At 46.2% G+C, this 13,809-nt stretch overlaps 1 protein-coding gene across 1 annotated transcript in view; it reads left to right on the top strand.

The window, feature by feature from the left end:
- Window positions 1-13,809, top strand: part of IGFBP4 (insulin like growth factor binding protein 4) — a 65,173-nt gene that overhangs the window by 46,636 nt on the left and 4,728 nt on the right. Inside the window, exons 2-3 of the mRNA XM_056863779.1 lie at window positions 8,901-9,064; window positions 11,694-11,822. Coding sequence (XP_056719757.1) covers window positions 8,901-9,064; window positions 11,694-11,822 — 293 coding nt within the window. The remainder of the gene's footprint in view (window positions 1-8,900; window positions 9,065-11,693; window positions 11,823-13,809) is intronic.

Genomic DNA, 13,809 nt, shown 5'->3' with positions numbered 1-13,809 from the left:
AGGAAGACCAGGGTTGCTGTGCAGAGGAAGGCACTGGCAAACCACCTCTGTTAGTCTCTTGCCATGAAAACCCCAAAAAGGGGTTGCCATAAGTCGGCTGCGACTTGACGGCACTTTACACATGCACACAAAGAATGTTTCTATTACAGCACCTATGAATAGCTGATTTCCTCTTGTAACGTATTAGATTAACTTGCTGTTTCCTGGAACTTAGTTGTTCATTTTCAAAATGCATGCATATGTAAGTTTTTCGCAGAGTTACGATTCAGAGGTCCCCAACCTTTTTGATCCTGTGGTCACCTTTCGAATCCTGTCACTGCATGGTGGGCGCAGCCACAAAATGGAGCCAGCCATAAAATGGTTTATCTTCATTCACACGGTGAAGATCCTTGTGCAGTGGTCGCAGCTGCTGCCAAAGTAACATTTTTTAAAAACTGTACAGCCAATGAAAGCTACAATGGCCAGTTAGAAGCCTTGCTGGGCAAAAGCCCCATCTGGCCCCACCCACTTTCTAAAAGCACTTGGTGGGTGCCAGAAAAAGGTGTCAGCAGGCGCCATGGTGCCCACGTTGGGGTCCTAGAGGTAATCTGGGCCAAGATGTTCTGATTCCCTTCATTGTTGGATAGGGTTGCCAACCTCCAGGTACTAGCTGGAGATCTCCTGCTAGTACAACTGATCTCCAGCTGATAGGTATGGGGCGTTCACATGGAGAAAGTGGCCGCTTTGGCAATTGGACTCTATGGCATTAGAGTCCTTCCCCTCGCCAAACCCCGCCCCCAAAACCTCCCGCTGGTGGCGAAGAGGGACCTGGCAACTCTATTGTTGGCACTGTAACTGCCACTGTCACCCCAAAACTGGTGGCTATTTTTGAGGCCCCTAGCTTTATATTATGATGCCAGCTACCATCAGGCAATCTTAGCTTCCATTGTAAACAGCATGGGTGGGTGGGTGCGTTCTGGTTCTAATCTGTGCCAGGATGTTCCCATTATCTTCCTTTTTGGCACTGCAAGTGCCATCATCATTCTGAAGCTGGTGGCCGAACTTGAGACTCCTAACTTTATTTTCTGATGAGTTATGCCTGCCACAGACAGACAGCCTTAGCTTTCACTACAAAGAGAACGGGGAAGTGGTCCTGGAGATAACCTGGGCCAGGATGTTCCAATCCTTGTAATTTTAGGTACTGCAACTCCTTCTGCCATCCTGCATTTGGTGGCCAATTTTGAAGCTCCTAGCTTCCTTTTTGGAGGAGTTACACCTACCACAAACAGATGGACAGACAGATATCCTTTTATTATTACAGACTAAAAAATACAATATACTGCTCATACTGAAGGGGATTATAAATCTTTTATAGTGAACCCTCGTGATGGGATTGCCTAACATGACATTTACTGTTAAGTGGCTCTTTTCTCCAGTTAAGCCTAAGCAGAACCAAAACTTGGAAAACTCTTCTTTCAGGAGACCCATAAGCTTGACTTTTCATGCAAACGCTTAAATTACCCATGGTTTATTTATTTGTTTTGATAATAATAAATATGCTCCTTCTCCAAGCCTGCTCAATGCAGCTCACAATAAAACCACACCATGAGGACTATAAAACAAATCATACCAATAAAAACATCTATACAATAATTCACCAATAAAAATGCTAATAAAAAAAAGTAAAAACAAGCCAAGGTACCAAATCACATAAAAGGGAGCAGTCTAAAATGATATTGATAAAACACTCCGGAGGTTAGGAGTGGAACATAAAACAGTTAATGTGGAACCCCTTACTTGGTATAAAAGGTTTTGGCTTGGCACATAAACAAAAGGAAAGTGTGAGAGCCAGTAAAGTGTGAGAGCCAGCATGGTATAGTGGTTAAGAGTGGTGGACTCTAATTTGTAGAACCGGGTTGGATTCCCCACTCCTCCACATGAGCGGCAGACTCTAATCTGGTGAACCAGGTAGGTTTCCCCACTCCTACACATGAAGCCAGCTGGGGGACCTTGGGCCAGTCACAGCTCTCTCCGAACTCTCAGCATTTATGCATGGTCGCTTTAACCTCCTTTATTCTCCCGTTTCAGCCAGGATCAACGTAACCCGGGTTGGGGGAAACTATGCATTGGCTGGAATGATCAGGGACGAAACTGTGTGCTCATGGAGGCATGAATACAGAAAAGCAGTCTCCCAAGTTCAAATCAAGTCCCACCCCTTTAAATGCTGCTCTGTAATTGGCTGACTTTGCATTACTCACCCTGAGAGAAGATTTCCTTCCCCCCCAGACCCAACTGCAGCATAAAAAAGCATTTTAAGAACAAAAACGGAGCAAGCTGAAAGAAGGGAGGGAGAAATCCAAGCCTCATTTTGAAAAAGCCTTTCTTTTGCTCAGAAAGAGCTCCGAGGTAGCAGGAAGCACTTGAATCCCCACCTCTTTACACACTGCTTCGTGATTGGCTGTGAGAGAAGCCAATCTTCTGTGCTTCCCCTGTTTGGCTGCCTTGAAAAAAATATTTGGAAAAGGGTGGGGCGATGCTCTACCCAAGAAAGGTGTACGCTCGCTCTGTGGCTCTGGAATGAGCCAGGAAGAACGGTTTGACTCGGTCCAGAAGAGGAATGGGGAAAAGCCGTGTTCATTTTGCGTTGAAGCAGCATTGAGCTTCCAAGGAATGAGGTGCATTCCCAAAAATTGGGTGCATTCCCAAAAATTTGATCCTGGCTGAAACAGGGAATAAAGGAGGGTTAAGCGACCGTGCATAAAACACCAAGGTGTCTGTTGTGGGGAGAGGGAAGGAAGGCAATTGTAAGCCGGTTTGAGTCTCCTTAAAGGTGGAGAAAATCAGGGTATAAAAAACAACTCTTCTTCTGTGTGCCAGGTGAGTCTCAAGATCGTTAAATTGTCAGATTTGAGCAAATAGGGGACAAGGAAACTCAGATTCCATTTTTGAATTGTCATTTCCATTTCTGACATAACTGGAAGCCCAGGAAAGTAATATACAACTCCGGAGAAACACACATGTATTTTCCCCGCTCCCTTAAGCACCACTGTTATTGCCCAACATTACGGTTGCCAACCTCCAGGTAGTAACTGGAGATCCCCTGGGATTACAACTGATCTCCAGCCGACAGAGATCAGTTCCTCTTGAGAAAATGGCCGCTTTGGAACGTGAACTCTATGGCATTAAACCCCACCGAAGTCCCTCCCCTCCCCAAATTCCACCTTCTTCAGGCTCCACCCACAAAATCTCCAGGTATTTCCCAGCCTGGAGCTGGCAACCCAACCTAACATATGTCTTTGCTGAGGTGTTCATTGGCTTACTCCTGTTGTTGTTTTTTCTGTTAGATAACCTGTTTTAGTTAATTTGGTAAGTATTATATTGCTTGTTATCCACAGTTTGGACTTTTATTTATTATGGTTCACTTACTTGCACTTTGTTCTGGTTTGCATAACCAGTTATCTGTCAAGGCATACTTTTTACTTATTTATTTACTCCTTTTTTCATTGGCCTGTAATGATTTTAAAGAATGTTGAAAATAAAAAAGCCCCCCCCCAAAAAAAAGTAAACTAAACAGTTTTTTATACAAACATGCTGCTTGGTTTTATTTTACCCAACAGTAAAAGATCCCCAATGTATTGCTTTTCCTGCCTCCCTCAGAGAACCCCTTCCCTTCACGTGCCTTAAAAGGGAAATTTCAGATACAGAAACCTTCCAAATGAATGTGGAATACTGTAAGAATGGTGCTGTGAACCCTACAGTCCTATTATGCAAAGTGCCTATCCTTTTCAGGCTTTGAACACATGAACACATGAAGCTGCCTTATACTGAAATGAACCCTTGGTCCACCAAAGTCAGTATTGTCTACTCAGACCAGCAGCAGCTTTCCAGGGTCTCAGGCTGAGGTCTTTCACATCATCTACTTGCCTAATCCCTTTAACTGGAGATGCCGGGGGATTGAACCTGGGACCTTCTGCATGCCAAGCAGATACTCTGCCACTGAGCCATACCCCTCCCCTCCCTTTCTATTGTCTGATTCCACTGGACAATAATAGGAGATTAAACTGCTCTTTGTCTGGGATCCACCCTGGGTCCTGTACACTTGCAACCTCGGGGAAATAATTTTCGGCTTGCAGTGTATGCTCCCACAAGGAGAGTTTTAAAGCTTGGGGGATCTGTTGGGTGCCAGTTTCATATCCTGCAATACTGAACTTATGGGGTTTTGCTTTTCATACTAACTGCCTAAGTACTACCTAGCTACCTGCTTCTGCAACTCAGTGAGTGGCATCTGCTCATCTAGAAAACAAATCATGTTCTCATCTCCATGGGATATTCTACAAAACATTTCCCACTGGGATGGAAGAAGAAGAACAATGCAGGTTCATTGACATAACATTTGTTAACAAAGGAGTGCAGGGTCATTTCCTTTCCTACTCTAGAACAGGACTCTGGGGATGGTTGAACCCATCCAAGGTTTGGCATCTGAGGCAAACGTAACTGTTTTGCAGAACATACCCAACCAAACTTATTCACATGGTTTTCAAATCGCAGCTCCTTTTTGAGATTAATGATTTGGCTACAGTGATCTATGCTCTGATCACAGTCAGGCTGGACTACTGCAGTGAACTCTACGTGGGGCTGCCTGTGAAGGTTGTTCAGAAGCTTCAACTGGTTCAAGATGCAGAAGCCAGGATACTAGCGGGTGGTAGCTGCAGGGTCTTTCATCAGGGTGCCTAAAGGACTGCTTTCTCCTCTGTGAACCTGCTCACCAGTTGGGTTCTTCCGAGGCCCTGGCTGTGTGTCACCACTACCAGAGGCTAGGAGGGAAAACCCTAGGGATGAGGCCTTTTACGTAGTGGCTCCTAAACAGTGGGACTCCATCCTCACATAAGCTTACCTGCCAACAACTTTGCAATCTTTTAAGCTCAAGGCAAAGATGATTTTATTCTCCCAGACGCTCTAGAAATGTTCCGCTTACTGATGTGGCTTTATTAACTCTTTGCTTGCATTATATTGATTCAGAGACCTTCTTTTCCCTTTTGAGATTTTATTAGTTGCCCCATTTTTTAAATCTCATCTCTGTTTTAAGAGCTTATTGTTTATATGACGTGTTTTAGAGCTTTACCCCAGTTTTTACCCTGATGCTGTTTTTGTCACTGTGTTAGTCTACTGCAATGCTTAGCATTTTTATCATGGGTGGGTAAGCTGCCTCATGGATATTTATATGGAAAGTATTAGAAACATTGTAAATAAATAAAAGAAGGACTCAAAAATAGGCTTTCACTGGCAAATGATTTATCGGGGCTCAGAAGATGGAACCTGCTGACTTGCAAAGAGGGTAGTTAGCTCTGGGTTGGGAAATCTGGAGGTTTTGGGGGTGGAGACTGGGAGGATGGAGGGAAGGGACCTCAGCAGGGTATTAAAAAAAGCTGATCCTTCTTTTCAGCCACAGGTTTATTGGTAATGAAGGGAAAACATCTCAAACTAATAGAAAACCACAAGAGGATCTGAGTAAATAGATACACAACAGAGTCATCAGTACATTATTGGGGAACAGCCTTGAGCTGAGTGGAAGCTCTTTTTCTTGCAGTCTGAGGAAGACAGAACCTGTCCTGGCAGTTAAATCTGAGTCCAGTAGTACCTTAGAGAGAGCTCCGTGGCGCAAAGTGGTAAGCTGCAGTACTGTAGTCAAAAGCTCTGCTCACGACCTGAGTTCGATCCCGACAGGAGTCGGTTTCAGGTAGCCGGCTCAAGGTCGACTCAGCCTTCCATCCTTCCGAGGTCGGTGAAATTAGTACCCAGCTTGCTGGGGGTAAAGTGTAGATGACCGGGGAAGGCAATGGCAAACCACCCTGTAAACACAGGCCATTTACGCATGGGAGGTTTTGCCTTGCATTTGCCGCTTTCTAGAAGCCCATTTTCCCCATCCGAATTCTCAGAATTCAAAAATAAGCCCCTGTGCAGAGTTCCGCGAATTTGGATTGGAAAAATGTGCATCTAGAGAGCGGCAAATCCAAGGCAAAACCTCCCATGCATAAATGGCCATAGTCTGCCTAGTAAATGTCAAGATGTGACGTCACCCCATGGGTCAGTAATGACCCGGTGCTTTTTAGTACTTTAGAGACCAACAAGAGTTTCAGGGTATAAACCTTTGAGTCCAAGCTCCCTTCGTCAGGCATAGTTGAGTAGAAATGTAGATCCAAGTTCTTTTATCCTAGTGGGACGTAAAGAATGTTTGTAAAGGATGCAAAGGTACGCTGTACATAGGATTGCCAGCTCTAATTCTAGTCCCTCCCCTCCCCAAACGCCACCCTCCTCAGGCTCCGCCCCCAAAACCTCCCGCCGGTGGCAAAGAGGGACCTGGCAACCCTATCAGAAGATCAATTGTAATTCTGGGAGCTCCCCAGGCTCCACCTGGAGATTGGCAACCCTAGCTTGAGCGGAAGGTCTTCCCCATAAGGGACAAGACCAGATTTTGAAAACAGTCAGGGTCATCACGGATATCTCATTTTTATTTTGTTTTTCTATCTTGCAAGAAAGGAGCACATGAGTATTTTTACGCCGGTTTCTGTTTCCTCATGCCGAAATTTAAAAAAAAAATTTTTTTTTTAAGGAGATGGCCATTTTGGCTCATCCCTTAAAAATAAAAAACTCATCTCTGCCTCGGCAGTCAAGCAATTTAACGTTTCTAAGTGAGCTTTCGGGAAGTTGATCCAAAGTTGTGTGCACACTCATGGAAACTTGGATCCTGCTCATTTGGAAATGGGGAACAGAGGAGAGAACAGCCATGCTTTAGAGCCCCAGAGGGAGCCAACTGGGCAAGCTTTAGAAATGGGGGGGGGGCACTTGACGCTAACCACAAAAGGGCTGTGTGTGGGCTAGCTCAGAGAGGTTGCCAAAAGAGAACTTCCGTGGCCCAGTTTCCTGGCCACGCACCCTCGCCAAAGCTTAATTCACCCCAGGATGCAATCATTGCTCCTGTTTTGGTTGCTGGTTCTGGTAGGGTTGTCAACCTCCAGGTGGCGTCTGGAGATCGCCTGCTATTACAACTGATCTCCAGCCATCAGAGATCAGTTCACCTGGAGAAAATGGCCTGCCCTCCTCAGGCTCCGCCCCAGAAACCTCCTGCTGGTGGTGAAGAGGGACCTGGCAACCCTAGGTGCTGGGACATGAGATGGAAAAGCCTCTCTGAGCGTGTGTAGAATGCCTTCGGTCTTCTGCCAAAGCAGGGCTTAAACAGGAGCAGCGTATCCACAGGCTCTGCAGCCTATTTTTGTTGTGTCTGAAAATGTGTGGTAATGAAGAAGGGGGAGGGGTGCCAACCTCCAGGAGGCAGCTGGAGAATTACAACTGATCTCCAGGCAACAGTGATCGGCTCCCCAGGAGGAAACGTCCGTTTGGAGAGCACATTGTATGGAGCCATACCACCAATGAGTTCCTTCCTACCCCAAAATTTTGCCTTCCCCAGGCTCCGCCCCCAAATCTCCAGGAATTTCCAAAGCCAGAGCTGGTAACCCTAAGAAAGACAGGGACCCTCTCCTTCACAGCTGCATAACAACACTCCCATGCAATGATGAGATTTTAACAGGTCAAAGTTAACACAGGGTACAAATTCCATGTGGGTTTGAGCACCACACATCTCTCTGTGAGAGGTAAGGACTAGCCCCATTTCTCCCTATGGTGTAAAGTTGCCAACCTCCAGGTAGTAGCTGGAGATCTCCGGCTGTTACAACTGATCTCCAGCCGATAGAGATCAGTTCACCTGGAGAAAATGGCCGCTCTATGGCATTGAAGTCCCTCCCCTCCCCAAACCCCACCTTCCTCAGGTATCTGCAGAAGTGAGCTGTGGCTCACGAAAGCTCATACCCTACCAGAAAATATTTTTGTTAGTCTTTAAGGTGCTACTGGACTCTTGCCCTTTTCTACTGCTGCAGAGAGACTAACACGGCTACCCACTGTGAATTACACACAAACAGGAACATTGTAGTTGAAGGCTTAGCCATGCACTGAAAATAAACGGGCCATTTCGTTTTGAAATGAGGGCCAAGACTTGTCATGGATCTGTTCCCTTGGGGGCTTTTCAAGTGACTGGTTTGCAAAGCACCAAGCAAACACCAGGCTCTTATTCAGCGGGTGCCACAGACAGGGGGTGTTTGTTATTAATGGTGTTGTTGGGCTGTAACCTGGAAACCTGTCCTCTCCCTTTCTAACTAATGATTAGCAGGAAACCACATAACATCTCACACCCGTTGCTCTTCAGGCACCCTCGGTCCTTTTCTCCTCTGCCATTTTCTCAATGCGCAGTCTAGGACACTTGAACCTCGGTTTGCGCCAGCAAATGCGAGGTGCAGGAATGGGATGGAGAAGAGGATAAGGAAAAGCAGAGGATGGAAAAACCTTAGTTGCTTCATCAGTGGTTTCAAAAGAACTGGGCTGCAAACTGGCAAATTAAGGGTGGCAGCCCTACAGGGAATACAATCCATCAGGAGATTTTCCTAATGCCAACGCAGGGAGAATTTGTGGGTGGTTCCTGGGGAGGGTGGAGCTTGTGGAGGATATGACGTCATTTCCTGTGATGCTCTAGGACTTTCTCCTAAACTCTATGGTACAGAACATAGAGACATGGCTGGGAATTCCTAGAGCGTCAGTATGGAGGCCACTTTTTTCTCCTGCTTCTTAATTTCTCAAGGGCAGGGGATTGGGGCTGAGGGCAGGAGTTTACCAGTTACAGGTGGGTAGCTAGCAATCCTGGAAGGAAGCTGTTGAATAGCTTTATCGTAAAAAGCCACTATCACGAAACACATTGAGATACACATGTGTTCTTAAAAACATGTTGGGGACTGCTCCTTGTCCCCTCACCCCCCCATAAAATAAAACCCTTCTGTTGACCTTTTTCATCCTCCTGTGGCTTTGTTCCCCTTTAGAACAGGAGGAGGTTGAACTCCCCACCAACATCTTGAACCCCTGCAGCAGCCACGACAAAAAATGCCTCCAGAAGCAGCAAGCCAAACTGCGCGAAAGGATGAACATGGGGGTTAAGATGAGGAACACTGGGGTCCTACCTGCCCGGGAGGATACCCGGCCAGTGGTGAGGCGTTCTGCTTTTTTTTTCTCCTTCAGGGGAGGTGGAGCCATAAGTCACATCTGGGCAGATGACCCTGTTTGCTGATCCCTGAACCTATTTCCTACTGCAGAGCTAAGTAAACGCAGTGTTTCCACCTGGCCGGAAATGGAATCATCTGACCCACTTCAGTTACTAGCTATTTAACTCCAAGGTACTTTGAGTGAGGCAACAGCGGGCTCCAGTTCAGCATTTAAATGCTGGCTTGGAGGTTCTGAAAAAATGTGCAAGAAGCTGCTAAATAAAACCGTTCTTTAACCAGAACAACCCACCTGCTATTTGTATCTGCACAACCCTTCAGACAAACAACCAGGAGTCGAAGAGGTCTACAGTAGCTGTTTTATGTTCCTTATTGTAGACCAGGGGTGGGGAACGTCAGACCCGGGGGCCATATAAGGCCCGCAAAATCATTTGGTCTGGCCCTTCGTGGATCCTGGCAGATCTCTAGCTCAGAAGGATCTAAGACTGGTGATCCGCCCCCTCCCACAGACAGGAATAGCCTCTATTCAAGGTGGATGTGAGTTTGTTTTGCTGAGAAAAGGAACCTTTTTCACCCTTGCAGAAGAGTCGTTAGCTATGGAGCTGCTAGGACCGCCCAAGAAACTGTGTTAATCCTTTCCCACCCGGGCCGCGGAGAAACTACATGGCAGACACTGGGAGCCCTCTCCGGTCGTGCCTCTTGGTTAAATGTTTGACCAAATATAGCAGGCTAATTTTTAAGTTGATAATTTTGTATGGCCCACGAATGATGTTATAAATATCCAAAAGGCCCTTGGCAGAAAAAAGGTTCCCCACCCCTGTGGTAGACCTTAGCTCTTCAACTTTTAGCCGCAGATCTGGCCAACCCAGCTGGTGATCTGCCAAACACAACAGAGCCTACAAGTAGGGTTACCATTCTGCTGGTGGGGTCATGGATCCCCCACCCTCAAATTTAGAAAACAGCATTGTTGTGTGCTCCACTGCTTCACTTCCGGTGAAAAACTAGAAGTGATGCAGGGAAATTTAAAGAATCACTAGATAGTTTATGGTAAAACCAAAGAGTTTCCAGCGAATCCTAGAGATTCCCTTTGTCACTTCCAGGTTTTCACCAGATGCAATATCATGGTTACATGATCCTGCCCCTGAACCTCCCTCTGGTTGCCAGGCATGACCTGACAACCCTCCCCACAAGCAATATCATGGCCTACCATGTTCTTCAGAGTTCCCCTTTGCCCTTCCCCTGTTCTAAGATGGCAGAGCAAGATGAGATTTATTTAGCCCTGGGTTGGTTACAATCCATGCCTGGTAGGCAGTCTTTGGAAAAAGAGTTTACCACCCCTTGCCCAACTATTCTGTAATCAAATGTACGGTTTCTATCGCAAACTTGCATTTTTACTAAAAAAAATTAAAAGTACCAGGGGATGCCTCATATGTTTCATCCTGACTGGATTCTCCACCCATTCGTCATCATGGAATTCTGTGTCCTTAAACAAATGACAAGACAATTGTGAAGTTTATTTTAATGTGATTAGCTTAATTAAGAGGGGGCCATGTGGTATAATGGCTAGGGTTAGCCAGAAGCAGAGGCAGTAGAGTGGTTGCAAGTCTGCAGGGTCATGTAGGTTGGCAGCAGGTGAGGTGCGTGTGTGGGGAGCATTGTCTAGTGGATTCTGCCAGAAGTCATAAGAACATAAGAAAAGCCCTGCTGGATCAGACCAAGGGCCATCAAGTCCATCAGTCTGTTCACACAGTGGCCAACCAGGGGCCTCTAGGAAGCCCACAAACAAGACGACTGCAGAAGCACCATCCTGCCTGTGCTCCCAAGCAACTAATATAATAGGCATGCTCCTCTGACCCTGGAAAGAATAGGTATGCATCATGACTAGTATCCATTTTGACTAGTAGCCAGGAATACCCTTTCCTGTTGGGAATCTATGCACCAGCAGTCTCCAAGCTCAAATCAAGTCCCTGCCTCTTTAAATGCTGCTTTGTAATTGGCTTACTTTGTAGAGCTTACTGTGAGAGAAAATTCCTCTCCCCCCCCAAACCCAATTGCTGCATAAAACAGCATTTTAAGACAGCATTTTAAGAAAAAAAACAAAAAATGGAGCTACCTGAAAGGGAGGGGGGGAGAAATCCAAGCCTTGGTTTTAAAAAGCCTTTCTTCTGCTCAGAAAGAGCTCCCAGGAAGTAGGAAGCATTTGAATCCCCGCCTCTTTACACGCTGCTTTGTAACTGGCTGTGAGAGAAACCCAGCTTGCGTGTCCCATTCTTTGCCTTATGCATGAGGATTTCAAGTGGGGTGAGCTCAGGGAAGAGAGAAGAATCGGGTTAACAGAGGAATGGTAAGCCCCGGGATTTGTGAGGGCTGGCAGCAAGGTCACCTCTAATGAAGGGAAAACTCATGCATAACTCCAAGGAACAACCGAGACAGATTGGGGGCGAACATAAGTTAAAGTACCCATGCATAAATGACCGGAGAGGCAGAGATCCATAGATATCTTAACCATACTACAACATGTCAAAAAGCACTGAAATAAACATCCTGGCTGCTCAAGCAGACCAACAGGGAACAGCGAATGTGTGACATGATGCTTCCTTCTTCTTTCGGTCTTAGGTCCCAGGCGCATGTCAGAGTGAACTTCAGAGAGCACTGGAGAGGCTAGCAGCTTCCCCACCCAGGACCCATGAGGATCTCAACATCATCCCAAACTGTGACCGCAATGGGAACTTCCACCCCAAACAGGTAACAGTGGAGCATTTGGCTCCCCCACAGAAAGGGTGGTAGGGTTGCCAACCTCCAGGTGGGGTCTGTACATCTCCCAGAATTACAGAGATCAGTTCTTCTGGAGAAAATGGCTGCTTTGGAGGGAGAGCTCTATGGCATTATACCTGCTGAGGTCCCCCCCTTCCCAAACTCTGCCCTCCCCAGGCTCTACCTCCAAATCTCCAGTAATTTCCCAACATAGAGTTGGCAGCCCAAAAGGGCTGCTTCAGTCATACATAATCAACTTTAAAAATTAAAACATCCATAAACCATCAACCATCAACATGTTATAAATGTTCAAAGGCAGAGCACATTATTAGGATCTCTTACTAGGACCCAAGCAGACAGGTAGAGCATCTGCTTGGCATGAAGAAGGTCCCAGGTTCAATCCCTGGCATCTCCAGTTAAAGGAGAAGGTGATGTGAAAGACCTCAACTATGTCCCTGGAGAGCCAGTCAGAGTAGACAATACTGACCTTGATTGACCAAGGGTCTGATTCAGTATCAGGCAGCTTCGTGAGTTCATATATTCATATCTATGAGTATGCAACTCTTGCTTAAAGACAACATATCTATGAGTATGCAACTCTTGCCTCGTAGACCAGGCTAATGCCCACCTAGTTCCGCATGTTTCATGCAAGTCGAAGAAACAGGCAGTAGATAGTCCACTGGAAATTGCATATCACTTGTTTGCGGAACTGGGTGAATATATGATATTTTGGAATATATGAAAACAGCGCCGGGGAAAATGATGTTGTAAACTGCTTTGGGTTCCCATTGACGTTGAGTCGACCCATTTCCCCACCATCCGCCACCGACCATGGCTTTGCATGGAATCAGGCTTTCCCCAGCCATAACTATCTGAAGTTATTTCTAGTGGTATCAAACCTGGGATCTTCTAAATACAAAAGCCAAACCAAATAAAGACAATGGAAGATCTGGGGGTGGGGGCGGGGGTTGTGACATTTTCAGCATTTTAAAAGGGAAACCGAGTTGTAAGTGGGTCCAGTTCGGATTGGGGCCGTAGTGCAAGAGGACCAACTGTTTAACCTTTTCCCCTTCCCATGTGGTTTTCATGGATCGAACCCTTGCCCCTGTTGTTATTAACTCTGGAAAGGTTTGATTTGGCCCTAACCCTGACCTGGGCTCCCCTCCTGGCATCTTTTCCACATTTCTTTCTTTCTTTCTTTTTTGCCAAAGTACAATGTATTCCCCTGTCAAAAGGCAAGGCTAGAATTTGATCATCATTATTCCAAATATAAGACTGAAATCATTTGTGTTCTTTAAAGTCCAGGAAGGTTGAAATGTGACTGTAAATCAGCCTCTCTTGCTTGGCCTTCTATAAATCAAGAAAGCCAACATCGGCACATTTCAAATAGCCTGTTTTTCCACACATCAGAAATCTGATACTCGTGCATTTAGAACTGCTTTTCTGATTTCCACTCATATACACTGAGGCTGAAAAGCACTTTAAGTGGCACATATGAAATTGGTTTTAAATTTTCCTTTCTGTGGGAGTTATTCATACATTTGAGGTTTGGTTCCACCACTGATAGGATTGCCAGGTGGGTGGTTTCGGCGGGCAATTGTCCGCCAATCCATCCAGCTGCTCCTGAGTGGCAATCATGTGTGCGTGCAGCCATGTGCATGCAATGACATCACTTCCAGGTTTACCCCCAGAAGCACTGCATCGCCAAGCCTGCTTTAGCATCAAACCCCCCAAATGTGGGGGTTTAGTACTCAAAATTTGGGGGTTTGAGTGCTAAAGCGGCCGCAGCGATGCGGCGCTTCTGGAAGTAAGCCTGGAAGTGACATCATTGTGTGCGCGCAGCCGCCCCAACCCCGCCCACTAAAACCTCCCACCAATCAGGGGGGACCTGGCAACCCTTACCACTGAAGAGTTGAAACGTCATTGGATTGCTTGATTTATGAAAATTATAGGACAGGTCCCAAGTCGCTCTTTGCTA

Source organism: Euleptes europaea, chromosome 18, assembly GCF_029931775.1.
Source record: "Euleptes europaea isolate rEulEur1 chromosome 18, rEulEur1.hap1, whole genome shotgun sequence".
Taxonomy (NCBI): Eukaryota; Metazoa; Chordata; class Lepidosauria; order Squamata; family Sphaerodactylidae; genus Euleptes; species Euleptes europaea.
Note: the sequence above shows the minus strand (reverse complement) of the source record. Positions and strands in the feature narration are given on the sequence as shown.